This window comes from Cherax quadricarinatus, unplaced genomic scaffold (assembly GCF_038502225.1).
Source record: "Cherax quadricarinatus isolate ZL_2023a unplaced genomic scaffold, ASM3850222v1 Contig509, whole genome shotgun sequence".
Lineage (NCBI taxonomy): Eukaryota > Metazoa > Arthropoda > Malacostraca > Decapoda > Parastacidae > Cherax > Cherax quadricarinatus.
The window spans coordinates 42581-69000 of NW_027195535.1; the positions used below are offsets into that span (position 1 = coordinate 42581).

The 26420-nt window shown below is 39.3% G+C and overlaps 1 protein-coding gene across 1 annotated transcript in view; it reads left to right on the plus strand.

Moving 5' to 3' along the window:
* LOC128684058 (midasin-like) overlaps positions 1-26420 on the plus strand; it is a 126612-nt gene that overhangs the window by 31145 nt on the left and 69047 nt on the right. Inside the window, exons 7-11 of the mRNA XM_070080479.1 lie at positions 4363-4571; positions 8352-8528; positions 11534-11707; positions 11920-13596; positions 23190-23374. Of these exons, the coding sequence (XP_069936580.1) occupies positions 4363-4571; positions 8352-8528; positions 11534-11707; positions 11920-13596; positions 23190-23374 (2422 nt within the window). The remainder of the gene's footprint in view (positions 1-4362; positions 4572-8351; positions 8529-11533; positions 11708-11919; positions 13597-23189; positions 23375-26420) is intronic.

Genomic DNA, 26420 nt, shown 5'->3' on the forward strand with positions numbered 1-26420 from the left:
CTTTTGGACCACCCCGTTTCGGTGGGATACGGCCAGTGTGTTGAAAGAAGAAAGATGTTGAATATGACCTAGGTAGTAGGTTGGTAGACAGCAACCGCCCAGGGAGGTACTACCGTCCTGCCAAGTGATGAGTGTAAAACGAAAGCCTGTAATTGTTTTACATGATGATAGGATTGCTGGTGTTTTTTGTCTGTCTCATAAACATGCAAGATTTCAGGTATGTCTTGCTACTTCTACTTACACTTAGGTCACACTACACATACATGTACAAGCATATATATTGCTGGTGTCTGTTTTTTTTTCTGTCTCATACACACCCCTCTGGGTTTTCTTCTATTTTCTTTCTAGTTTTTGTTCTTGTTTATTTCCTCTTATCTCCATGGGAAAGTGGAACAGAATTCTTCCTCCGTAACCTATGCGTGTTGTAAGAGGCGACTAAAATGCCGGGAGCAAGGGGCTAGTAACCCCTTCTCCTCTATATATTACTATATTTAAAACGAGAAACTTTTGTTTTTCTTTTTGGGCCACCCCACCTCAGTGGGATATGGCTGGTGCGTTGAAAGAAAGAAAGATGTTGAATATGACTCACAAGTATACTAAAGTATTAAAAATTACGGTGGATCTCCGAAGTTCAGAATCTGATTCCAAAGGTAAATGGAAACTTTATTTTGGTTCTTGGAAAATGATAAATTGTTAGGTGAAAAATCAGAATTTCAGGGGGAAAATGACTAATTAATTACAGATAATGTGTATTAGTAGGTCTTAGAAAGGGATGTGTAATGTCACCATTGTTGTTTAATATATTTATAGATGGGGTTGTAAAGGAAGTAAATGCTAGGGTGTTCGGGAGAGGGGTGGGATTAAATTTTGGGGAATCAAATTCAAAATGGGAATTGACACAGTTACTTTTTGCTGATGATACTGTGCTTATGGGAGATTCTGAAGAAAAATTGCAAAGGTTAGTGGATGAGTTTGGGAATGTGTGTAAAGGTAGAAAGTTGAAAGTGAACATAGAAAAGAGTAAGGTGATGAGGGTATCAAATGATTTAGATAAAGAAAAATTGGATATCAAATTGGGGAGGAGGAATATGGAAGAAGTGAATGTTTTCAGATACTTGGGAGTTGATGTGTCGGCGGATGGATTTATGAAGGATGAGGTTAATCATAGAATTGATGAGGGAAAAAAGGTGAGTGGTGCATTGAGGTATATGTGGAGTCAAAAAATGTTATCTATGGAGGCAAAGAAGGGAATGTATGAAAGTATAGTAGTACCAATACTCTTATATGGGTGTGAAGCTTGGGTGGTAAATGCAGCAGCGAGGAGACGGTTGGAGGCAGTGGAGATGTCCTGTTTAAGGGCAATGTGTGGTGTAAATATTATGCAGAAAATTCGGAGTGTGGAAATTAGGAAAAGGTGTGGAGTTAATAAAAGTATTAGTCAGAGGGCAGAAGAGGGGTTGTTGAGGTGGTTTGGTCATTTAGAGAGAATGTATCAAAGTAGAATGACATGGAAAGCATGTAAATCTATAGGGGAAGGAAGGCGGGGTAGGGGTCGCCCTCAAAAGGGTTGGAGAGAGGGGGTAAAGGAGGTTTTGTGGGCAAGGGGCTTGGACTTCCAGCAAGCGTGCGTGAGCGTGTTAGATAGGAGTGAATGGAGACGAATGGTACTTGGGACCTGACGATCTGTTGGAGTGTGAGCAGGGTAATACAGTGGACCCCCGCATAACGATTACCTCCAAATGCGACCAATTATGTAAGTGTATTTATGTAAGTGCGTTTGTACGTGTATGTTTGGGGGTCTGAAATGGACTAATCTACTTCACAATATTCCTTAGGGAATAAATCGGTCAGGGCACCTGAACATACTTATGGAGTGAAAAAATATCGTTAACCGGGGGTCCACTGTATTTAGTGAAGGGATTCAGGGAAACCGGTTATTTTCATATAGTCGAACTTAAGTCCTGGAAATGGGAAGTACAATGCCTGCACTTTAAAGGAGGGGGTTGGGATATTGGCAGTTTGGAGGGATATGTTGTGTATCTTTATATGTGTATACTTCTAAACTGTTGTATTCTGAGCACCTCTGCAAAAATAGTGATAATGTGTGAGTGTGGTGAAAGTGTTGAATGATGATGAAAGTATTTTCTTTCTTTTTTGGGTCACCCTGCCTCGGTGGGAGATGGCGGACTTGTTGAAAAAAAAAAAAATGTGTATTATATTGTTGTAGTAGTTTAGTAGACAGCAACCACCCAGGAAGGTAATACAGTCCTGCCACATACATGGGAAATGGAAACCGGTAACTCTTTTACACAATGGTAGGAAATCAGGCACATCTTGCCACTTCTTACTCTTAGGCACATTATATACATGTATATGTATACACACCCATCAGAATTTTATTCTATTTTCTAAATAGTTTTTGTTCTTATCTATTTCCTTTAATGCCCTTGGGGAAATGGAAAAGGATCTTTCCTTTGTGATCCGTGTGTGTCATAAGAGGCGACTAAGATGCCGGGAGCAATAGGCTAGTAACCCCTTCTGTATAAATTACTAAAAATAACAAGAAAAACTTTATAAAGCTGGGGTGTTTGAATGTGCATGGATGTAGTGCATGTGATAAGAAAGAGATGAATGCCAGTGTTAAGAATGAAAAGAAGTTGGATGCCGTAGCTCTAAGTGAAATAAAGCTGGGAGAAATAAAGGGAATTGGATCAGGAGTATTAGAGTTAAATCTAAGGAAGGGGATAGCAATAATGTTGAAGGATCAGTTATGGAAGGTGAAGAGGGAGTATAAATGTTTAAATTCAAGGATTATGTGGGTTTAAATGAGGGTCAGATGCAAAAAATGGGTTAAAATAATTGTTTATTCACCTGGAGAAGAGAGGAGTATAGAAGAGAGAGAGAGAGATTTTGGGAGATGTTAAGCAAGTGTTTAAGAAGTTTTGAACCCAGTGAAAGAGTAATTGTGGCAGGGGACCTGAATGCTTAAGTAGAAAAAATGGTTACAGAGGGTGTGGTATATAAGTTTGGGGTGCCAGGGGTAAATGATAATAGGGGGTCTTTGATTGAACTTTGTATAGAAAGAGGTTTGGTATGATTTTTTTATTATTAACCCTTTGACTGTTTCGGTTGTATAAATACGTCTTACGAGCCACCATTTTTGACGTATATATACTCAAAAATTCTAACGGCTTCAAATCAAGCAGGAGAAAGCTGGTAGGCCCACATGTGATAGAATGGGTCTGTGTGCTCAGTGTGCTTCATATAAAAAAAACCTGCATCACGCAGTGCATAATGAGAAAAAAAAATTAATTTTGGGGGGGATTAAAATGCCGACTTTGTGGTGTATTTTCTTATGGTATTTATGGTTGTATTCTCATTTCCTTAGTCTCATTTGATAGAATGGAAAACATATAGAAATAGAGGTGATTTTGATTGGTTTTACTATGAAAAGAACCTTGTAATGGAGCTCAAATTAGGGAAAATGTTTGATTTTTGCTGATGTTCAAAAGTAAACAGATGATGTCGTTGTCCAATAAATGTCCAACTAGCCATTCTAATATGCAGTCATGAATGGGTTTACATTATTTATACAATTATTACAATATTGCAGTAGTCTGTATAACAGTAAATCTTCTATTTTTTGTTTGAATAAAAATTCAAAATAGAAAGCAAGAGTAATATCAGAGTGGCCTGGAGATGTGACTGATGAACAAAGATCATGTTATTTTAGAGCCAGGAATGCCTTCCGGTTTGAATTTGTCACTCAAACAATCAAAGATTTATCCTGTTTTTCGGACAATAAAATATAACCTGGAATAATTGGACATGTTTTACAGTGTCCCAATAATTGAGTGAAACCTAGTAAAACCCCATAAGACTGAGGGTTGAAGGGGGGATGCATTACCCATCCTCAGGAAAATCAGCAAAAATTAAATATTTCCTCTACTTTGAGCCTGATTTCAAGCTGTTTGCTGTTTCTGGTCTTGAAACCAACCAATATCATCTTTATTTCAGTATTATGTCTTCCATGCTATCAAATGATAACCACAAAAGCAGCCAATGAAACCATAAAGACCATCCAGGAAAACTCCTGTCACCCTGAAACCAAATACAATTTCAAATGTTTGCTTTTCCCATCATGCACTGCATGGGGCAGGATTTTTTTTTATACAGTGCACACTCACTGCACAGACTAATTCTTTCATATTTAGGCCAGAATTTACTACTCATAGCTTATCCTAAGGAGCTGAGCTCAAAATATAGATCTTTGAAAGCAACCCTGGCATCAGTAATGTTGATCTATGGATTAATGCTAGTAAAGTCTTTTTTGTACTAATGAATTATTTTTGTTACTTTTAGGAGCGCTTGTAAAAGCAATGCGTAAGGGCCACTGGATTATTTTAGATGAACTCAACTTGGCCCCCTCAGATGTGCTTGAAGCTCTCAATCGTTTACTTGATGACAATCGGGAACTCTTTATTCCTGAAACGCAAGAAACAGTTTGTGCTCATCAGCGCTTTATGCTCTTTGCTACTCAAAATCCTCCTGGATTATATGGTGGAAGAAAGGTCAGTGTAATTTTTTAAGTTATAGATATCTTGGAAATAAGTGATGGTGAGTGTGATTTAAATATTTAACCTGTCAAATAAAGATTTTACATATTTTATAACATTTTATGATACATGTGTATTTAAAATATATACACTGAAGATGCTTGAGGGCCTGGTCCCAAATCTTCACACTGCCATAACATAATGGAATGAGAGATAAAGGAGAAAGTGTTAAATAATCAGGGTGAATGGCAAAAGAAGAAACACTTTTGCCATTACTTCACTGTCCTGTCGGAGCCACCCTGCCATTACAGCTCAGATACCCCTCCAAACTGCAAGATTCCTACCCCTCCTTCAGAGTGCAGGCACTGTACTTCCCACCTTCAGGACACAAATCTAGCTAACCTAATTCCAGGAATTCATTCACAAAATGTTACCTTGCTCACACTCCAAGAGCTGGTCAGGTCCCAAAAACCATTTGCCTCCACTTGTATCTAACTTGTTCACATATGCCTGCTGGATGTCCAAACCCCTTGCACACAAAACCTATAGCTCCTCCCTTCATCCTTTCCTAGGATGAACCCTACTCTATATTCCCTCCACTACAGATTTATACACAGTCCAAACCATCCTGGTTTGCTCTAGCTTTTCTAAATGACCATCCACATCAACAACCTCTCCTAAGCTCTTAGGATAATACATTCACCAATTCTGCACCTCTTCCTAATCTCCAGACTACAAAATATTTGCATATATTTACACCACGCATTGCCTTCAGACATGACATTTGCATTGCCTCCAACCTCTTCCTTGCTGCAGTATTCACAACCCATGCTTCACACCTATATAAGAGTGTTGGTACCACTATACTTTCATACAGTCCCCTCTTTACTTCTATAGATAACATTCTTTGTCTCCACAGATACCTCAGTGCACCACCCATCTTTTTCCTTTCATCAATAGGTATAAAATGATTAGTACAAAATGTTTCTTCCAATAAAATATTTATTGTTGTATGGACTCACATTCACTTATGCCATAACTCTTGATATAAAAGTCAGAATGAGCTAAGATTTTCAGAAGACTTGATGATACATCCCCAAAATATTAAACGGTTGTGATACATCCTGAAAATATTAAACGGTTTTGTCCTGGAACTCTACTCATACTTTTGTGACCTAGGTTTAGAGAGATTATTATTGCTCTGCAGTAAAAAAGAAATTATTGTCAATTTGTTTTTTAACACATCGGCCATTTCCAACTGAGGCAGGGTGACTCAAAAAGAAAGGAAAACCTCCTTTACCCCCTCCCACCAACCTTTTCAGGGATGACCCTACCCTGCCTTCCTTACCCTATAGATTTATATGTTCTCCAAGTCATTCTACTTTGTTCCATTCTCTCTAAATGACCAAACCACCTCAGCAGCCCCTTTTCAGCCGTCTGGATAATAGTTTTGGTACTTTTGCACCTCCTCCTAATTTCCAAACTGCAAATTCTCTGCATTACATATATTCATACCACACATTGCCCTCAGACACAACATCTCCACTGCCTCCAGCCACCTCCTTGCTGCAGCATTTGCAACCCATGCTTCCACTATACTCTCATACATTCCCTTCTTTGCCTCCATGGACAATGTTCTTTGTCTCCACAGATACCTCAGCACACCACTCGCCTTTTTTCCTTCATCAATTCTGTGGTTAACCTCATCCTTCATAAACCCATCCGCTGACAAGTCAACTCCCAAATGTCTGAAAACATTCACTTCTTCAGTACTCCCTCCCTCCAATGTTATATCCAATTTTTCTTTATCTAAATCGTTTGATACCCTCATCACCTTACTCTTATATAAGTTCACTTTCTACTTTCTACACCCTCCCAAACTCGTCCACTAACCTTTGCAACTTTTCAGTAGAATCCCCCAAAAGCACAATATCATCAGCAAAAAGTAACTGTGTCAACTCCCATTTTGTATTTGATTTCCCATAATTTAATCCCACTCCCTCTGCCCAACACCCTAGCATTTAATTCTTTTACAACCCCATCTAAAAGTACATACGTTAAACAACCATGGTGACATTACACGTCCCTAAGACCTACTTTTTCTGGGAAGTAGTCTCCCTCTCTCCTACACACTTTAACCTGAGCCTTGCTATCCTTGTAAAATCTCTTTACAGCATTTAGTAACTTACTACCCATTCCATACACTTGTAGCATCTGCCACATTGTGTACGAATGGTATATAATACCGACAAGATGAGAGTAAGACACATTTGCAACATCTGGGTATCTTTATTGTGTCTTACTCTCATCTTGTCGGTATTATATACCATTCGTACACAACTTGTCAGACACTGCAACATCATGGAATCTTAATTCTGAGGACATGTACTACTACTACAACTAACCCATCTCTTTGGGAAGGACCTACTTCCACTGGGGAATCCCGCCTACCAGTGAATATGCCCTCGTCTGCTACACCTGACGTTACTATATAAGCGCCAGGATTCTTTCTTCTGCTTCAGAATCTCCACGACTATGGTGCTGTTCGCACCTACTCCTAGGTTGAGGGACTGATTACCTCATCTTCTGTACATAGTTCTACTGTCTTCAATTATGTCCTAGAATTTGTATTGATAAAGCCACTGGATGGCGAAACGTCTACAATAAAGATACCCAGATGTTGCAAATGTGTCTTACTCTCATCTTGTCGGTATTATATACCATTCGTACACAACTTGTCAGACACTGCAACATCATGGAATCTTAATTCTGAGGACATGTACTACTACTACAACTAACCCATCTCTTTGGGAAGGACCTACTTCCACTGGGGAATCCCGCCTACCAGTGAATATGCCCTCGTCTGCTACACCTGACGTTACTATATAAGCGCCAGGATTCTTTCTTCTGCTTCAGAATCTCCACGACTATGGTGCTGTTCGCACCTACTCCTAGGTTGAGGGACTGATTACCTCATCTTCTGTACATAGTTCTACTGTCTTCAATTATGTCCTAGAATTTGTATTGATAAAGCCACTGGATGGCGAAACGTCTACAATAAAGATACCCAGATGTTGCAAATGTGTCTTACTCTCATCTGCCACATTGCTTCTAAATCCATAAATGCAATGAAAACTTGTCTACCTTTATCTAAATACTATTCACATGTATGCTTCAATGTAAACATCTGATCTACACATTCCCTATCCATTCTAAAGCCTCCCTGCTCATCTGCAACAGATGTAGTATTTTCATCAAAATATATTGATAGTGATCTTGGCTGATGTAATAAAACTTTTCTCAGAATATAGGTGCATTGAATTATACAGATTAATTTCAGCAATTTTAACATCACTTACATAATCAAGGTAATATAGTGGGTCGTCCTAGGAAAGGATGGAGGGAGGAGGTATAAGAGGTTTTGTGTGCAAGAGGCCTAGACATGCAGTAGGCATGTGTGAGTGCGTTAGATAGGAGTGATGTGGGATGAATGGTTTTTGGGACCTGATGAGCTGTTGGAGTGTGAGAAGGGTAATATTTTGTGAAGGAATTCAGGAAAACCGGTTAGCTGGACTTGAGTCCTGGAGGTGGGAAGTACAATGTTCAAGCGTTAAAGGAAGGGTTTGGGATATTGGCTATTTGTCATATCTGGGCGCCTCTGCAAAGACATTGATTTTGTGTGAGTGTTGGTGAAAGTGTCTCTTGTTTGGGGTCACCCCTGCCTCAGTGGGAGATGGCCGTCACGTTAAAAAAAAGTTTATGTTAATAAATAATAAATAATGTTATTTACCACAGGTGTTATCACGAGCATTCCGCAATCGTTTTGTAGAATTGCACTTCACTGAGATCCCAGCACCTGAACTTGAGGTAATCTTGCACAAAAGATGTGAGCTGCCTCTTTCTTACAGCAAAAAAATGATTTCAGTTTTGCAAGATCTACAAAATATGAGAAGAGGATCAAATCTTTTCCAGGTGAGTAACAATGTTTTATCCAAACTACTGTACTTTGTGCATTTGTGAGAAGGTTTAAGTAAATTATTCCCATGCAGCATTGCTGTAGTTTTATAACAGGTTAAAATAGGACTAATTTCTAAGTAAAAAATAAAATTCAGAGATTACAGAGGGGCACTGTATTTCGTAATTGTAGCTATAACTTGTTTAAACTTTTACTTAACAATAAATTGCATTAGTATTGGGGACGTTGTAGGTTTAGATCATATATAGTGGAACACCGTGACTTTGGCTCAGTTGAAAATGAAAGCTGTTAAAGTTTCGATTTGTCTGGTGATGCCAAGCTTGAATATCCAAAGGAATTTTTCAAGAAAGAATTAAGAACACACAAAAAAATGGAAGTACAAATCTATATAAAAATGGTTCATAACAGTTCCAGTTGTCTTACCTTCTTGTAAAATATAGTATGTACACCTAATACTTTACAAGAAGAGACTGGCTTATAAACTAGATATCTACAAAAAAAAAAAACTCAATTTAGCAAATTTAATGGAAAAATCTCATTGTTAGGATTATAGAACAGTTGTCATTAACCTTTAACCCCTTCACTTTCCAGACTTCTGAAATTAACATTGCTCCCACTGTGTGCTTTTTTAAAATAAAAAAAAATGTTTTCTTTTGAAGTGTTAGAGAATCATTTTCTGAAGGTAATGACACCAAAAGTATGAAATGATATGAAACTTATGGAAATATGCAGGCGCAAAGTTAGTGGCCTGGGCGCAATTTATACATTGGCTATTTCACCCACTTCGAGTCCATGACTTTAGTCAGCAAAATTCCCCTTCCAGTCTTACCAGTGAGCACAAGAAACTGCTTATTCAACTATTACAACTACCCTGTAAGTTGACAGAACTCAGTATTTGGTAAATTTTACACAAAACTGAGAAAATACCAGTTTAAAAATCATGCATAATAAACATTGTACATGATCCTGATACTAAAGCAATATTTCCTCTGTTCATTAATCATGTTTCCAGATCTTGCTTTCCATTTTCACTTCACAATCACACAAAAATGTTCTGTTTCTCAGATAATAAAATATAACCAGGAATGATTGGTCATGGATTATGGCATCCCAATAACTGAATCAGGGCTATTAAAATCCCATAAAAGAGACTGGGTGTCTAGGAGGCCCTTACCCAACCTCAGGAAAATTGAGCCCTATTTCAAGCTGTGAACTTCTGGTCCTGAAACCAACCAAAATCACCTCTATTTCAGTAGTATGTCTTCCATTCTATCAAATGATACCAAGAAACAGCCAATTAAAGAATGAAAAACTATCCTATAAAACACCTCAAAGTTCCAATTTTAAACTAAATAGATGGTCAGAGTTTTTCTTTTCCCATCATGCACCACATGGGGACAGGATTTTTTTATACTTTACTCTCTGTGGAAGACCGTTCTCTCGTGTCTAGGTCAAAATTTACTGCTCACAGATTATCTGAGTTCATGACATAGAACAACATGAGGTATCCTGACCTCATTGACATAGTTCTACATGATGGCCACCAAAAGAGTTAAACAGTGTTCAGTGTACTAGTACACAACTGACGACTGTGTACAGCCTACTAGTATCCAGTTTTTTTTTTACCTTAAAAAGTTTCTACTGCCAATATTTTTGACCACAGCACAAGTCATTGGGTCTTCTGTATTCATATATTTGAGAAAATTGAAGCCCAGGAGGGTTGACTCATTGCATCGTGGTTAACTACACAAGTTATGATGACTGTGTCTGAAGTACTAGTATACCTAACTAACTGGTGTCATTACCATCGGGAAAAGATTCTCTGTTGTTTCATGTGAAAAAATAATTTTTATTTTTAAATTCTTTGACACTGAGAGCAAATTTGTGAGCAGGGGTCTCGACAATGAAAAGGTTAAGCATATCTAATATCATAAGAAACTAGATAAGTGGTTTTTAATGGATGTGCTGTTATAATGTGAAACAAGGAAACTTTTATGAAGTGATTAGGCAAAACAGGCTAGCTGGACTTGTCATAGAGGCGGGAAGGGTGTTGCCTGCACTTTAGAGGAGTGGGGGAGGTGCAGTTGGAGGGACATCTGAAATGTGGTGTCATCATGCTTCAGGAAAGACAGCAACTGAATGAATGTGTTTTCCAGTTTGGGTCACCCCTCCTTGGCAGGAGATAGGCTTTGAGGTAAAGCACGATTGTCACTGGCAGCTTATAAGCCAACTCCACATTCTGTGGAAGGAGTACCATGTTCATTTTAAGGAATAGATTGGCACAGGTGTCAAACACCTGTGCCAATTGCCAGTTTTTGCTGAGCCTTATTAAACTAACTTATGTACTAAGTAGTTTTTATTTTGGATCTGAGTATGTAGCATACATATCTAGATCAATAAGCAACATTTACAATGTATTTTGTTAAATTTTTTTGGAGGTGTCATTCATCAATTTTTCATGTATTTCTTTCATTCTTTTATCCCACCGAGTAAGAAAGTTTATAAAAAAAGGTTACTAGCCCCTTGCTCCCGGCATTTTAGTCGCCTCTTACAACACGCATGGTTTACGGAGGAAGAATTCTGTTCCACTTCCCCATGGATATTTAAGAGGAGGTGTCATGCATATATCTAGTGTGACTCAGTATTTCTTCATGTATTATTCATATTATATAGCAGGAAATTACATGAAGAGTCAGTTTTAGGAACTTAACCATCATGTTATGTATTTAGAGGTAAGTTTTCCAGTGGATCAAACAGTCTTCTTCACAATTACTTTTAAATCCTCCTCTTTCTAATTATATCCTGGAATTTCTCACTTCTTTATATTTGCTGATTTAAATATTTTTAATGTTCTCTCTAAATATAGGTGAATGCTATTTTAAGATTCTTGCTGATGTGATACTTTCTCTGTCTATTGTGCTTTTTTTTATTTATTTCTAGGGCAAGCAGTCATTGTGATACTTTCTCTGTCTATTGTGCTTTTTTTTTTATTTATTTCTAGGGCAAGCAGTCATTCATTACTCTCCGTGATCTTTTCCGATGGGCAGAGCGATATAGGCTTGCTCCCAAGCAATTGACAAAATTTTATGACTGGGACCAACATCTTGCAGATGAAGGTTACCTTGTTTTGGCAGGCAGAGTTCGATTGGAAGAAGAATCTACTGCTATTAGAAAGGTGCAGTATAGAGAGTCATTTTACCTTCATTTCTAAAGATACACCCACTGTCTTTCTACATAAGATTTTTACTAAGTCTCTTCTTTATATGACAGTTTGGTATATAGTTACTAGTACATTAAGGCAATTGTTTGTATAATCCATTAATTTCTTCTCTTCTAGTTACTTAAGTAAATTAATCTTTAGTTACTTTGTATCTATTTCTGTTACAGGTTCTGGAAAAAAGACTCAAGAAGAAGATGGATATGGACAACCTCTTTTCATTATGTGAAGAGACATCTTTGGTTACCAAATCATGTTTGAAACAAATGTGTGCCATAAAAGGTTTTGAGCATGTAGTTTGGACACAGGACATGCGTCGTTTATATGTTTTAATTACAAAGGCTCTTAATTTTGGGGAACCTGTTCTTCTTGTTGGAGAAACTGGCTGTGGAAAGACTACTGTATGTCAAATGATTGCTGCTCAAAATTGTCAGGATCTTTATACTGTCAATTGTCACATGCATACAGAGGGAGCAGATTTTCTTGGTGGTCTTCGCCCTGTTCGATCCCACACAATTGAAGATGATCGATTGTTTGAGTGGGTGGATGGCCCACTTATTACGGCCATGAAAAATGGAGGAGTGTTTCTCGCTGATGAAATATCTCTAGCTGATGACAGTGTTCTAGAAAGGCTAAATTCAGTTCTTGAGCCGGAGAGAATATTGGTATTGGCTGAAAAAGGTACAGATGCTGGAGGGGATGTAGGTAGTCTCGAGATTATCCATGCACATGATCAGTTCAGATTAATAGGCACCATGAACCCTGGTGGAGACTATGGAAAAAAAGAACTTTCTCCTGCTCTTAGAAATCGCTTCACAGAAATTTGGTGTCCCAAGGTTGAAATTAATCGTGTGACATCTGATGTACTTGGAATTATTGAACATAATATTAGAAAAGAAATTATTTTGAACAACAAAGAAAATGCAAGTGGCATAGGCACTGCAATCTTAGAATTTATTGAATATTTTACCAAAACAGATCTTGGTAAGAAATGTGTTCTTAGTATCAGGGACTTGTTATCTTGGGTGAATTTTATTAATAAAGTTGCTTCAGCTCCAGTTTACATGGATGTAGGTTTAGCTTTCATCCATGGAGCTTGTCTTGTACTTTTAGATGGTTTAGGGTCAGGGCTTACAGGTAGTGGTACTGCAGGGTGGAAGCAACTGAGAGATGCCAGTCTTGATTATCTTTGTCAGCTAGTGTGGCAGAAAACTGGTGTCAATCCCAACAGATCAACACTTCAAGAAGAATTTGTTAGCAACTTGACATTTGTAAACACTGAAAAATTGTTTGGCATTGGGCCCTTTACAATAAAGAAAGGCTCAGTGAGTAAATGCAAGTCTAGCATGTTTACTTTTAAGGCTCCTCGAACTTGTATAAATCTGCTCAGAATTCTGCGTGGTTTGCAGCTAACAAAACCTCTGTTGCTGGAAGGCAGTCCAGGTGTTGGTAAAACCAGTTTAGTGATGGCTTTGGCTAAAGCTTCTGGTAATGATATCGTGAGAATCAATCTTTCTGAACAAACAGATGTAAGTGATCTGTTTGGTGCAGACTTGCCGGTTGAAGGAGGCAAGGGTGGAATGTTTGCATGGCGAGATGGCCCTCTGCTACAAGCCTTGCGACATGGTTCTTGGGTAGTATTGGATGAGCTAAACTTAGCTTCCCAGTCAGTGTTAGAAGGATTAAATGCTTGCTTTGACCATCGTGGTGAGATTTTTGTTCCCGAATTAAGCAAAACCTTTCAAGTGGAATACCAGACTACGAAGATCTTTGCTTGTCAAAATCCACAGCATCAGGGAGGTGCTAGAAAAGGCCTTCCTAAATCTTTCCTCAATAGGTTCACACAGGTAAGATACTTAGTTTTTTTTATTGTGTTTTTATCAGCATGATTCTTAAAAGCTTCAGTTGTCGAATTCCAAAACCTGACACTCCTCAGGCTGTATAATGTGAAAGATCATCATGAATATATTTTGTATTCAAATGCATATATTTAGGCACAGTGGAAATTTGAAATTTGCATGCTTCATAATCTTTGTGATTTGATTATATAACATTGTAACTGAAAGCCATATTGCTAATTGCTATGCTTATTCACATTTTTCCTTGGTGTCCCTTGCTTTTTTGTTATGAATGGCAATATTAAGCAGATTTGAGCAATATTTTAATGAAATATGGTAAAAAGCTAACTTATACACAAATAACCTGCACATAGGAAAGAGGAGCTTACAATGATGCTTCGGTCCGATTCAGACCATTTACAAAGTCATACTAACAAAAAGGAGAGAAGGAGGGAGTATATATAGGCCAGCAGACAGGGACAGGACAAGAGAGGTAGTAGGAAAGGAAGAAAAGAGGCAGTGGTAGAGGTAATAGTAGTAGTAGTAGTGGAGTCAGTCAGAGACTAAGAAAGAGGAACACTGCAAGGGAGCTAGGGGCCCACAAAGAGTAGGAACAAGAACACAGAGAGGGGACAAAATAATAATGGACCAAACACCCAAGGCAGAAGAAAGAAAACCCAAAGGAGAAAGAGGAAAGGGGAAGAAGGAGAAGGGGCAAAAAGAATCAGGTTAAGTCACAGGTGTTCTGAAGTTTGGAGGATTTTACAATGTAATGGGAAAGGAAGGCATCTACAGAGACAAAGCCAGGACTAAGATTCATGCAAGGAAAGTTGCGTATAAGGGAGGATTCAACCAGACGGCAACTGTGAAAATTAGAAGTAGGGTAGACAGTTTTAGCAGAAGATCGGTCACTAGGATGACTGTGATCTCTGACATGACAGAAAAGAGCATTGTTAGTGTTGGCAAGCCTAAAACTACTTTTGTGCTCCCTAAGTCTGTCAGAAAGAGAATGACCAGTTTCTCCAAAGTACTAAAAAGGACAAGAGGAACAAGAAATAGAGTAGACACCAGGAGCATCTATAGAGCGAGGAGAGGTATGAACTAGATTGGTGCAAAGAGTGTTAGTCTGGCGAAAAGTAAGTTTGGTGTCTAAGGAACGGAGAGAGAGTTGTTGAAATTAGAATGACTGAAAATATAGGAAAGGCAGAGAACAGGAGAGTTCCCAGGAGTAGAGAGTTTGGGGGAGAAGAAAGTCCATTTAGCACATTAGAAGGCAGAGTTTATGAAATGGGAAGGGTAGCCAAGATGGGAAAATGAATTATGAGGCTCCTGGTGTCTACTCTTATTTCTTATTCCTCTTGTCCCTTCAGTACTTTGGAGAAACTGGCTGTTCTCTTTCTGACATATTTAGGGAGCACAAAAGTAGTGTTAGGCTTCCCGACACCAACAATGCTCTTTTTTGTCATGTCAGAGATCACAGTCATCCTATTGACTGGTCTTCTGCTAAAATTGTCTACCCTACTTCTAATTTTCACATGCACCATCTGGTTGAATCCTCCCTTATACACAACTTTCCTTGTATGAATCTTAGCCCTGTCTTTGTCTCTGTAGATGACTTCCTTTCCCATTACATTGTAAAATGCTCCAAACTTCAGAACACTCATAAGATAAGATAAGATTTCGTTCGGATTTTTAACCCCGGAGGGTTAGCCACCCAGGATAACCCAAGAAAGTCAGTGCGTCATCGAGGACTGTCTAACTTATTTCCATTGGGGTCCTTAATCTTGCCCCCCAGGATGCGACCCACACCAGTCGACTAACACCCAGGTACCTATTTGCTGCTAGGTGAACAGGACAACAGGTGTAAGGAAACGTGTCAAAATGTTTCCACCCGCCGGGAATCGAACCCAGGCCCTCCGTGTGTGAAGCGAGAGCTTTAGCCACCAGGCCACCGGGCCTGGTGGCTAAACCTGATTCTTTTTTTTCCTTCTCCCTCTTCCTCTTTCCTCTTTCTCCTTCAGGTTTTCTTTCTTCTGCCTTGGGTGTTTGGTCCTTTATAATTCTCCCTCTCCCCACTGTGTTCTTATTCCTACCCTTAGTGGGGCCCATAGCTCCCTTGCAGTGCTCCTCTTCCTTAGTCTATGACTAACTCCACTATTACTACTACTGTTGCCTTTACCACTACTTCTCACCCTTTTCTACTACCTCTCTTGTCCTGTCCCTGTCTGTTGGCCTATATATACTCCCTTCTCTCCTTTTTGTTAGTGTGACTTTGTAAATGGTCCAAGTTGGATTGAGATGTCGCCATAAACTCCTCTCTCATATGTGCGGGTTATTTGTGTATTGTTCCAGTCAGGGTATTGTGCCTTTTTGTTATTTAAAAAGCAAACTTATTTGGAGAAGCCAATTTTCCTTTTACACGGGCATCAATTCACATCAGTCCCAGAAACTTCTCCCCCATTAATTAGGTATTTTTGATGGGGTACCTTTAAGTGGTTTCATTCATTTTTTTTCATCCAAGGTTTTCGTCTATAACTTGAGAATGCTTCATCTGATGGGCTCCAGATTTTAAATGCTGCTATACTAAGACTAGGGAAAGGTTCATGTAGCTGTTGGCATGTGCAGGTGTCCTCCAATCAGTTTTATATGGATTACTCCTGATTTTGGTTTTCATGCGACACATTAGGAAAGTCTCTTCTGATTGGCTTCCAACTTTCAACAGTGGCATATCCTGTTTAGGAGAAAGTTGTGATCATTTTTAGTGTGTGTTACTACCAGTTTAACACGTGCAACAGTTTGGGAACTTTTTTGCCAAGATGTTTCACTTAGCAGGCTTCTTCATTTTCATTTGGAATATAGAGGTGAGAACTGTATTAGAGATGTAAATATAACATGATCAGTCCCTCTGCCTTGTATAAGTAAGTTTGAGGTAGTCAGTTTCTCGGCCTTGGTGTGTGCACAGCTCTATAGCTTCTGTGAATGTGAAGCTAAAGCATGAAGAAATGGCCTTTTATATTGCTGGAAAAGAGGTGTGGAAATGGAGATGACATGATTTGAGGTAGGGGCTATTGGTGGAACTAAGGACATAGGTATTGAGAAGTTCTCAAAAACTGGGTCTTCCTGCTTAAAATCAACTCTTTTCACTCATTGCTAGTGGTTGACAACCAGTGTTGTAGATGTCCTACATACCAAGATACTGTGGTATTGCTCTGTCAGACAAATATCATTATAGTAATGGTATACAATTTGGGCAGGTAGATTTTTTTTTTTAACATGTCGGCCGTCTCCCACCGAGGCAGAGTGACCCAAAAAGAAAGTAAATCCCCAAAAAGAAAATACTTTCATCATCATTCAACACTTTCACCTCACTCACACATAATCACTGTTTTTGCAGAGGTGCTCAGAACACAACAGTTTAGAAGCATATATGTATAAAGATACACAACATATCCCTCCAAACCGCTAATATCTCGAACCCCTCCTTTAGAGTGCAGGCATTGTACTTCCCATTTCTAGGACTCAAGTCCGGCTATTTAAAAATAACTGGTTTCCCTGAATCCCTTCACTAAATATTACCCTGTTCACACTCCAACAGATCGTCAGGTCCCAAATACCATTCGTCTCCATTCACTCCTATCGAACACGCTCATTCATGCCTGGTGGAAGTCCAAGCCCCTCGCCCACAAAACCTCCCTTTCCCCTTCCTATCTTTTTGAGGACGACCCCTACTCTGCCTTCCTTCCCCTACAGATTTATACGCTCTCCATGTCATTCTACTTTGATCCGTTCTTGATCTGTTCTCTCTAAATGACCAAACCATCTCAACAACCTCTCTTCAACCCTCTGACTAATACTTTTATTAACTCCACACCTTCTCCTAATTTCCACACTCCGAATTTTCTGCATAATATTTACACCACACATTGCCCTTAGACAGGACATCTCCACTGCCTCCAACCGCCTTCTCACCCATGTAAGAGTGTTGGTACTACTATACTTTCATACATTCCCTTCTTTGCCTCCATAGATGACGTTTTTTTGTCTCCACATATACCTCAAAGCGCCACTCACCTTTTTTCCCTCATGATTAACCTCATCCTTCATAAATCCATCCGCCGACACGTCAACTCCCAAGTATCTGAAAACATTCACTTCTTCCATACTCCTCCTCCCCAATTTGATATCCAATTTTTCTTTATCTAAATCATTTGATACCCTCATCACCTTACTCTTTTCTATGTTCACTTTCAACTTTCTACCTTTACACACACTCCCAAACTCATCCACTAACCTTTGCAGTTTTTCTTTAGAATCTCCCATGAGCACAGTATCATCAGCAAAAAGCAACTGTGTCAATTCCCATTTTGTATTTGATTCCCCATAATATAATCCCACCCCTCTCCCGAACACCCTAGCATTTACTTCTTTTACAACTCCATCTATAAATATATTAAACAACCATGGTGACATTACACATCCCTGTCTAAGACCTACTTTTACTGGGAAGTAGTCTCCCTCTCTTCTACACACCCTAATCTGAGCCTCACTATCCTCATGAAAACTCTTTACAGCATTTAGTAACTTACCACCTATTGGATATACTTGCAACATCTGCCACATTGCTCCCCTATCCACTCTATCATATGTCTTTATTAAATCCATAAATGCAATAAAAACTTCCCTACCTTTATCTAAATACTGTTCACATATATGCTTCAATGTAAACACTTGATCTACTCATCCCCTACCCACTCTGAAGCCTCCTTGCTCATCCACAATTCTACATTCTGTCTTACCTCTAATTCTTTCAATTATAACCCTACCGTACACTTTTCCTGGTATATTCAGTAAACTTATTCCTCTATAATTTTTAGAATCTCTTTTGTTCCCCTTCCCTTTATATAAAGGAACTATACATGCTCTCTGCCAATCCCTAGGTACCTTCCCCTCTTTTATACATTTATTAAACAAAAATGCCAACCACTCCAACACTATATCCGCCCCTGCTTTTAACATTTCTGTCATGATCCCGTCAGTTCCAGCTGCTTTACCCCCTTTCATTCTACGTAATGCCTCACGCACCTTCCACACTCACATCCTGTTCTTCTTCACTCCTAAAAGATGGTATACCTCCCTGGCCAGTGCATGAAATTACAGCTTACCTTTCTTCGTCGACATGTAAAAGTTCCTCAAAATATTCTCGCCATCTACCCAAAACCTCCATCTCCCCATCTACTAACTCCCCTACTCTGTTTTTAACTGACAAATCTATTCGTTCTCTAGGCTTTCTTGTTTAACTCACTCCAAATTTTTTTCTAATTTTCATTAAAATTTCTTGACAGTGCCTCTCCCACTCTATCATCTGCTCTCCTTTTGCACTCTCTCACCACTCTCTTCACCTTTCTTTTATTCTCCATATACTCTACTCTTCTTATAACACTTCTGCTTTGTAAAATCTTCTCATAAGCTAACTTTTTCACTTTTATCACACCCTTTACTTCATCATTCCACCAATCACTCCTCTTTCCTCCTGCACCCACTCCTATAACCACAAACTTCTGCCCCACATTCTAATACTGCATTTTTAAAACAATTCCAACTCTCTTCAACCCCCCCCACTACTCATACTTGCACCAGCCTACCTTTCTGCCAATAGTTGCTCATATCTCACCCGAACTTCCTCCTCCCTTAGTTTATACACTTTCACCTCCCTCATGCTTGTTGTTGCCATTTTCCTCTTTTTCCCATCTAGCTCTTACTCTAACTGTAGCTACAACTTAATAATGATCCGATATATCAGTTGCCCCTCTATAAACGTGTACATCTTTGAGCCTACCCATCAGCCTTTTATCCACCAGTACATAATCTAACAAACTACTTTCAATACGTGCTATATCATACCTTGTATATTTATTTATCCTCTTCTTCATAAAATATGTATTACCTATTACAAAATCTCTTTATACACATTGGTCAATTAAAGGCTCCCCATTTTCATTTATCCCTGGCACCCCAAATTTACCTACTACTCCCTCCACAACCTTTTTGCCCACTTTAGCATTGAAATCGCCAACCACCATTACTCTCACACTTGGTTCAAAACTCCCCACGCATTCACTCAACATTTCCCAAAATCTCTCTCTCTCTCTCTCTACACTTCTCTCTTCTCCAGGTGCATATACACTTACTATAACCCACTTTTCACATCCAACCTTTATTTTACTCCACATAATCCTTGAATTAATACATTTATAGTCCCTCTTTTCCTGCCATAACTTATCCTTCAACATTATTGCTACTCCTTCTTTAGCTCTAACTCTATTTGAAACCCCTGACCTAATCCCATATATTCCTCTTCACTGAAACTCTCCCACCCCCTTCAGCTTTGTTTCACTTAAATCCAGGACATCCAACTTCTCATTCATAACATACACAATCATCCCTTTCTTATCATTTGCACAATATCCACACACATTCAGACTTCCCACTTTGACAATTTTCTTCTTATTCTTCTTAGTAATTATTACAGGAAAAGTGGTTACTAGCCCATTGTTCCCGGCATTTTAGTTGACTTTTACAACATGCATGGCTTACAGAGGAAAGATTCTTATACCACTTCCCCATGGATATAAAAGGAAAAGTAATAAGACCAAGAACTATTAAGATAAAATTAAAGAAACTTAGATGAGTTTGTATAAATAAACATGTACATGTATGTGTAGTGTGACCTAAGTGTAAGTAGAAGTAGCAAGACATACCTGTAATCTTGCATATTTATGAGACAGACAAAAGACACCAGCAATCCTACCATCATGTAAAACAATTACAGGCTTTCGTTTCACACTCACTTGGCAGGACGGTAGTACCCCCCTCCTGGGTGGTTGCTGTCTACCAACCTACTACCTAGGCATGTGCCATTTCACCACAGTCCTCCCTCTCACACCACATGCCCACACTTTGCTTCCATTACTAGAAGTCTCTTTCTGATTCCTAGGCACCTTCGATCCTCACCATACACTCCCACTCCAGGCACCTGGGGAGGGACCTCATCTCAGGTGCATATAGTCAAATTGAAGAATTCCTTTTTTTTGTAATTCATGTGATTTGATAATACAGTGTTTTTTACTGGAGGTTATTTCATGATTAGCTATGTTTATTCAGGTTTTTTCATGGGGCCCATTATCTTTATAATTGATGAGTGATTCCTAAATTAAAAAATAACCATAGGATTTAGTTTTCTGGCCATAGTGTTTTTTTTACACACCAGCTGTCTACAGGATAAGGTGACCTGAAAAAGAAGCAGCATTTTCACTATCACTCTTTTGGCAGAAGTGCATTGATAACTGCAGTTCAGATGCCCCTCCAAACTACAAATATCCCCACCCATCCTTCAGGGCATGGGCACTGTACCATCCACTTCCAGGACTCAAGTCCGCTAACCAGTTTCCCTGAATCCCTTCATAAATGTGACCGTTCTCACACTCCAACAGCGTGTCGAGTTATAGAAACCACATGCCTCCACTCCTGCCTAGCATACTCACACATGCCTGCTGGATGTCCAAGCCCCTCACATACAAAACTTACTTTACCCTCTCCTACCTTTCCTAGGGTGACCCCCTACTCTGCCTTCCCTCCACTACAGATTTATACACTGTTGAAGTCATCCTGTTTTGCTCCATAGATTTTTATTTTATTTTATTATCACACTGGCCGAATCCCACCAAGGCAGGGTGGCCCGAAAAAGAAAAACTTTCACCATCATTCACTCCATCACTGTCTTGCCAGAAGGGTGCTTTACACTACAGTTTTTAAACTGCAACATTAACACCCCTCCTTCAGAGTGCAGGTAGTAGGTTGGTAGACAGCAACCACCCAGGGAAGTACTACCGTCCTGCCAGATGACTGTGAAACAGAAACCTGTAACTGTTTTGCATGATGGTAGGATTGCTGGTGTCTTTTTCTGTCTCATAAACACGCTTGATAACAGGGATATCTTGCTACTCCAACTTACACTTTGGTCACACTTCACAGACATGCACATGCATATATATATACATACATCTAGGTTTTTCCTAGGTAGTAGGTTGGTAGACAGCAATGGCCCAGGGAGGTACTACAGTCCTGCCAAGTGAATGTAAAACTGAAGCCTGTAACTGTTTTACATGATGGTAGGATTGCTGGTGTCTTTTTTTTTCTGTCTCATACACATGCAAGATTTCAGGTATGTCTTGCTACTTCTACTTACACTTAGGTCACACTACACATACATGTACAAGCATATATATACACACCCCTTTGGGTTTTCTTCTATTTTCTTTCTAGTTCTTCTTCTTTATTTCCTCTTACCTCCATGGGGAAGTGGAACAGAATTCTTCCTCCGTAAGCCATGCATGTTGTAAGAGGCGACTAAAATGCCGGGAGCAAGGGGCTAGTAACCTCTTCTCCTGTATATATTACTAAATGCAAAAGGAGAAACTTTCGTTTTTCCTTTTGGGCCACCCCGCCTCGGTGGGATACAGCCGGTGTGTTGAAAGAAAGATCTAGGTTTTTCTCCTTTTTCTACATAGCTCTTGTTCTTCTTTATTTCTTCTATTGTCCATGGGGAAGTGGAAAAGAATCTTTCCTCCGTAAGCCATGCGTGTCATATGAGGCGACTAAAATGCCGGGAGCAATGGGCTAGTAACCCCTTCTCCTGTAGACATTTACTAAAAAAGAGAAGAAGAAAAACTCCATAGATATATGACCAAAAATCTATTTACAAATTCCAACAGGCAAAATTTCTCATTTTCCATTGATTCTGGATTTGCATCACCACCATGAATCTAATCCCCACAAATTATGAACTTTGACTGTACACCTCTTTAATTTCACTGTTTAAAAGGAAATTTGATATGAAATATTGTCTTGGAATGTATCTAAGATTATGACATGGGTTTCTGTGAGAATAAAGGTTGTAAGTATTCACTACATTACAAACTTTTTTGTAGAAATGCATCTCATTTGTTAGCTAGGCACCCTTTATTTAATGCACTGTAATAAGTTTTTCATGTTTATTATTCTTTCTATCTTTCAACAAACCGGCCGTATCCCACTGAGGTGGGGTGGCCCAAAAAGAAAAACTAAAGTTTCTCCTTTTACATTTAGTAATTTATACAGGAGAAAGGGTTACTAGCCCCTTGCTCCTGGCATTTTAGTCGCCTCTTACAACACGCATGGCTTACGGAGGAAGAATTCTGTTCCACTTCCCCATGGAGATAAGAGGAAACAAACAAGAAAAAGAACTAGAAAGAAAATAGCAGAAAACCCAGAGGGATGTGTATATATATGCTTGTACATGTATGTGTAGTGTGACCTAAGTGTAAGTAGAAGTAGCAAAACGTACCTGAAATCTTGCATGTTTATGAGGCAGAAAAAAGGACACCAGCAATCCTACCATCATGTAAAACAATTACAGGCTTTCATTTTCACTCACATGGCAGGACGGTAGTACCTCCCTGGGCGGTTGCTGTCTACCAACCTACAACCTAATATGTTTATTATTGATTTGTAAAATTTTGAATATGTTTAATATGTACATGTCAATACATTTTGTCTTTTTGAAGGTACATGTTGAGGCTTTGTCATCTGCGGACTTAGAGTTTATTCTGAGCATGATGTATCCAGACCTACCATATGAAATAATTTCAAATATGGTAAAGTTCAATCAGTCTATCGCAGAAATTTTGAACCAAGGATTATGGGGTATTTGTGGTGGACCATGGGAGCTAAACCTGCGAGATATGTTCAGGTAATTATGATTTTCGGTAAGGTGTATTCCATTTTTAGTCTTGTTTAATAGTATTCTTTTGCCTTTCACCATTGTTTCTCCTTGGCTCTTTGTAAATATTGACTGAAGCAATGAATGTCCAATTTTCATAACTATGTGCATTGTGGAAATAAACTTTTCTTGTTAACCCATTCAGTGGCATCCAAGCAGAACTTCGTCATTGAGGCCAGAGTCCCTCGCATAGTTTTGCGTCATGCACTCAACTCACTTGGATAAACTGTAAGTGGTAAATTTTGGCTTATATATGAGAGAATGGTTTTGTGCAGTGAGTGTACACAGCATAAAAAAAATCCTGCCTCATGTGGTGCATGATGGAAAAAGCAAAACACTGACTGTGCGTTTGGTTTAAGTAGTGATTTTGAGGTGGTTTTTATGGTTTTATTGGCTGTATCATTTAATAGAGAGGATTTTGATTGGTCAGGTATGTTTACAATTGCTTATGTATTAATTTTTCTTATATTTATGATAATATTGGAAGATTAGCAATCAGTCTGTAATTATTAGCATAAGTTGAATCACCATCTTTGTGGATGGGTGTTAGCCTAGCGCTCTTGAGAGCATTGTGGAAGATTTGTTCCTCATGTGATTTGTTGAAGAGTAATGCTATAGCTGGAGATTATACGTATGCAGCTTTTTCTAATATAATAGGCAGTTCATTTGCACTATCGCTAGTATTTTTAAGTGAAGCTATTTCTGCAGGGGTTAGTAGAAGTCGAGTAGAAAGATTATTTATTTTTTTATTATCACACTGGCCGATTCCCACCAAGGCAGGGTGGCCCGAAAAAGAAAAACTTTCACCATCATTCACTCCATCACTGTCTTGCCAGAAGGGTGCTTTACACTACAGTTTTTAAACTGCAACATTAACACCCCTCCTTCAGAGTGCAGGCACTGTACTTCCCATCTCCAGGACTCAAGTCCGGCCTGCCGGTTTCCCTGAATCCCTTCATAAATGTTACTTTGCTCACACTCCAACAGCACGTCAAGTATTAAAAACCATTTGTCTCCATTCACTCCTATCAAACACGCTCACGCATGCCTGCTGGAAGTCCAAGCCCCTCGCACACAAAACCTCCTTTACCCCCTCCCTCCAACCCTTCCTAGGCCGACCCCTACCCCGCCTTCCTTCCACTACAGACTGATACACTCTTGAAGTCATTCTGTTTCGCTCCATTCTCTCTACATGTCCGAACCACCTCAACAACCCTTCCTCAGCCCTCTGGACAACAGTTTTGGTAATCCCGCACCTCCTCCTAACTTCCAAACTACGAATTCTCTGCATTATATTCACACCACACATTGCCCTCAGACATGACATCTCCACTGCCTCCAGCCTTCTCCTCGCTGCAACATTCATCACCCACGCTTCACACCCATATAAGAGCGTTGGTAAAACTATACTCTCATACATTCCCCTCTTTGCCTCCAAGGACAAAGTTCTTTGTCTCCACAGACTCCTAAGTGCACCACTCACTCTTTTTCCCTCATCAATTCTATGATTCACCTCATCTTTCATAGACCCATCCGCTGACACGTCCACTCCCAAATATCTGAATACATTCACCTCCTCCATACTCTCTCCCTCCAATCTGATATTCAATCTTTCATCACCTAATCTTTTTGTTATCCTCATAACCTTACTCTTTCCTGTATTCACCTTTAATTTTCTTCTTTTGCACACCCTACCAAATTCATCCACCAATCTCTGCAGCTTCTCTTCAGAATCTCCCAAGAGCACAGTGTCATCAGCAAAGAGCAGCTGTGACAACTCCCACTTTGTGTGTGATTCTTTATCTTTTAACTCCACGCCTCTTGCCAAGACCCTCGCATTTACTTCTCTTACAACCCCATCTATAAATATATTAAACAACCACGGTGACATCACACATCCTTGTCTAAGGATGTCAGATAGCTGTTGTTGAGTTTCAGGAATGTTGTTTGCAAGAGTAGTTCCTACTTTAGTAGTTTTTTATAAGTTTGTTCACATTGTAAGTAGTTGATGCCTATTTCAGGCCACTTCTGCATTGAAACCAACCAAAATGATCTCCACTTCACTAGTATTTTTCCCAGTTTATCAGGTAACAGTAAGATGGCCAATAAAACTATGAAAATCACGCTAGCAAATGCCTTAAAGTTTCTATTTTAGTCAAAAATGCAAAGTCAGAGGTTAGCTGTTCCAATCATGCACTGCATAGTGCAAAATTTGTTTTTTTTTATAATGTGTTAACCCACTGCATAGACACATTCTTTCATTTCTAAGCCAAAATTTGCCATCACTGCATATTTGAGGATGCTATGATTAAGATGAACATATATGTAACTACTGTCATCAAAAACTTTTGTGTGTGTGTGTGTGTGTGTGTGTGTGTGTGTGTGTGTGTGTGTGTGTGTGTGTGTGTGTGTGTGTGTGTGTGTGTGTGTGTGTGTGTGTGTGTCTTACACATCGGCCATTTCCCAATAAGAAAGAAAAGACCCAAAAAAGAAAGAGAAATACTTTCATCATCATTCACTACTTCCTCCATCACTCATACATAATCACTGTCTTTGCAGAAGTGCTCAGATACGACAGTTTAGAAATCCCTCCAAACTGCCAATATCCCAGACCCCTCCTTTAAAGTGCAGGCATTGTACTTCCCATTTCCAGGACTCAAGTCTGGCTAACTGGGTTCCCTGAATCCCTTCACAAAACATTACCCTGCTCACAGTCCAACAGCTCATCAGGTCCCAAAAACCATTCGTCTCCATTCACTCCTATCTAACATGCTCACGCATGCTTACTGGAAGTCCAAGCCCCTAGCCCTCAAAACCTCCTTTACTGCCTCCCTCCAAGATTTTTGAGGACGACTCCTACCCTGGGAGACAGTGAAAGGGTTAAAGAATGCGATGATTTTTATGTTTCTACAATACAGTGGTACCCTGAGTTTTGGCCATAATTCGTTCCAGAAGGCTGTTCGAGTGCCATTACCGAATGAATTTGTTCCCATAAGGAATAATGTAAATTAGATTA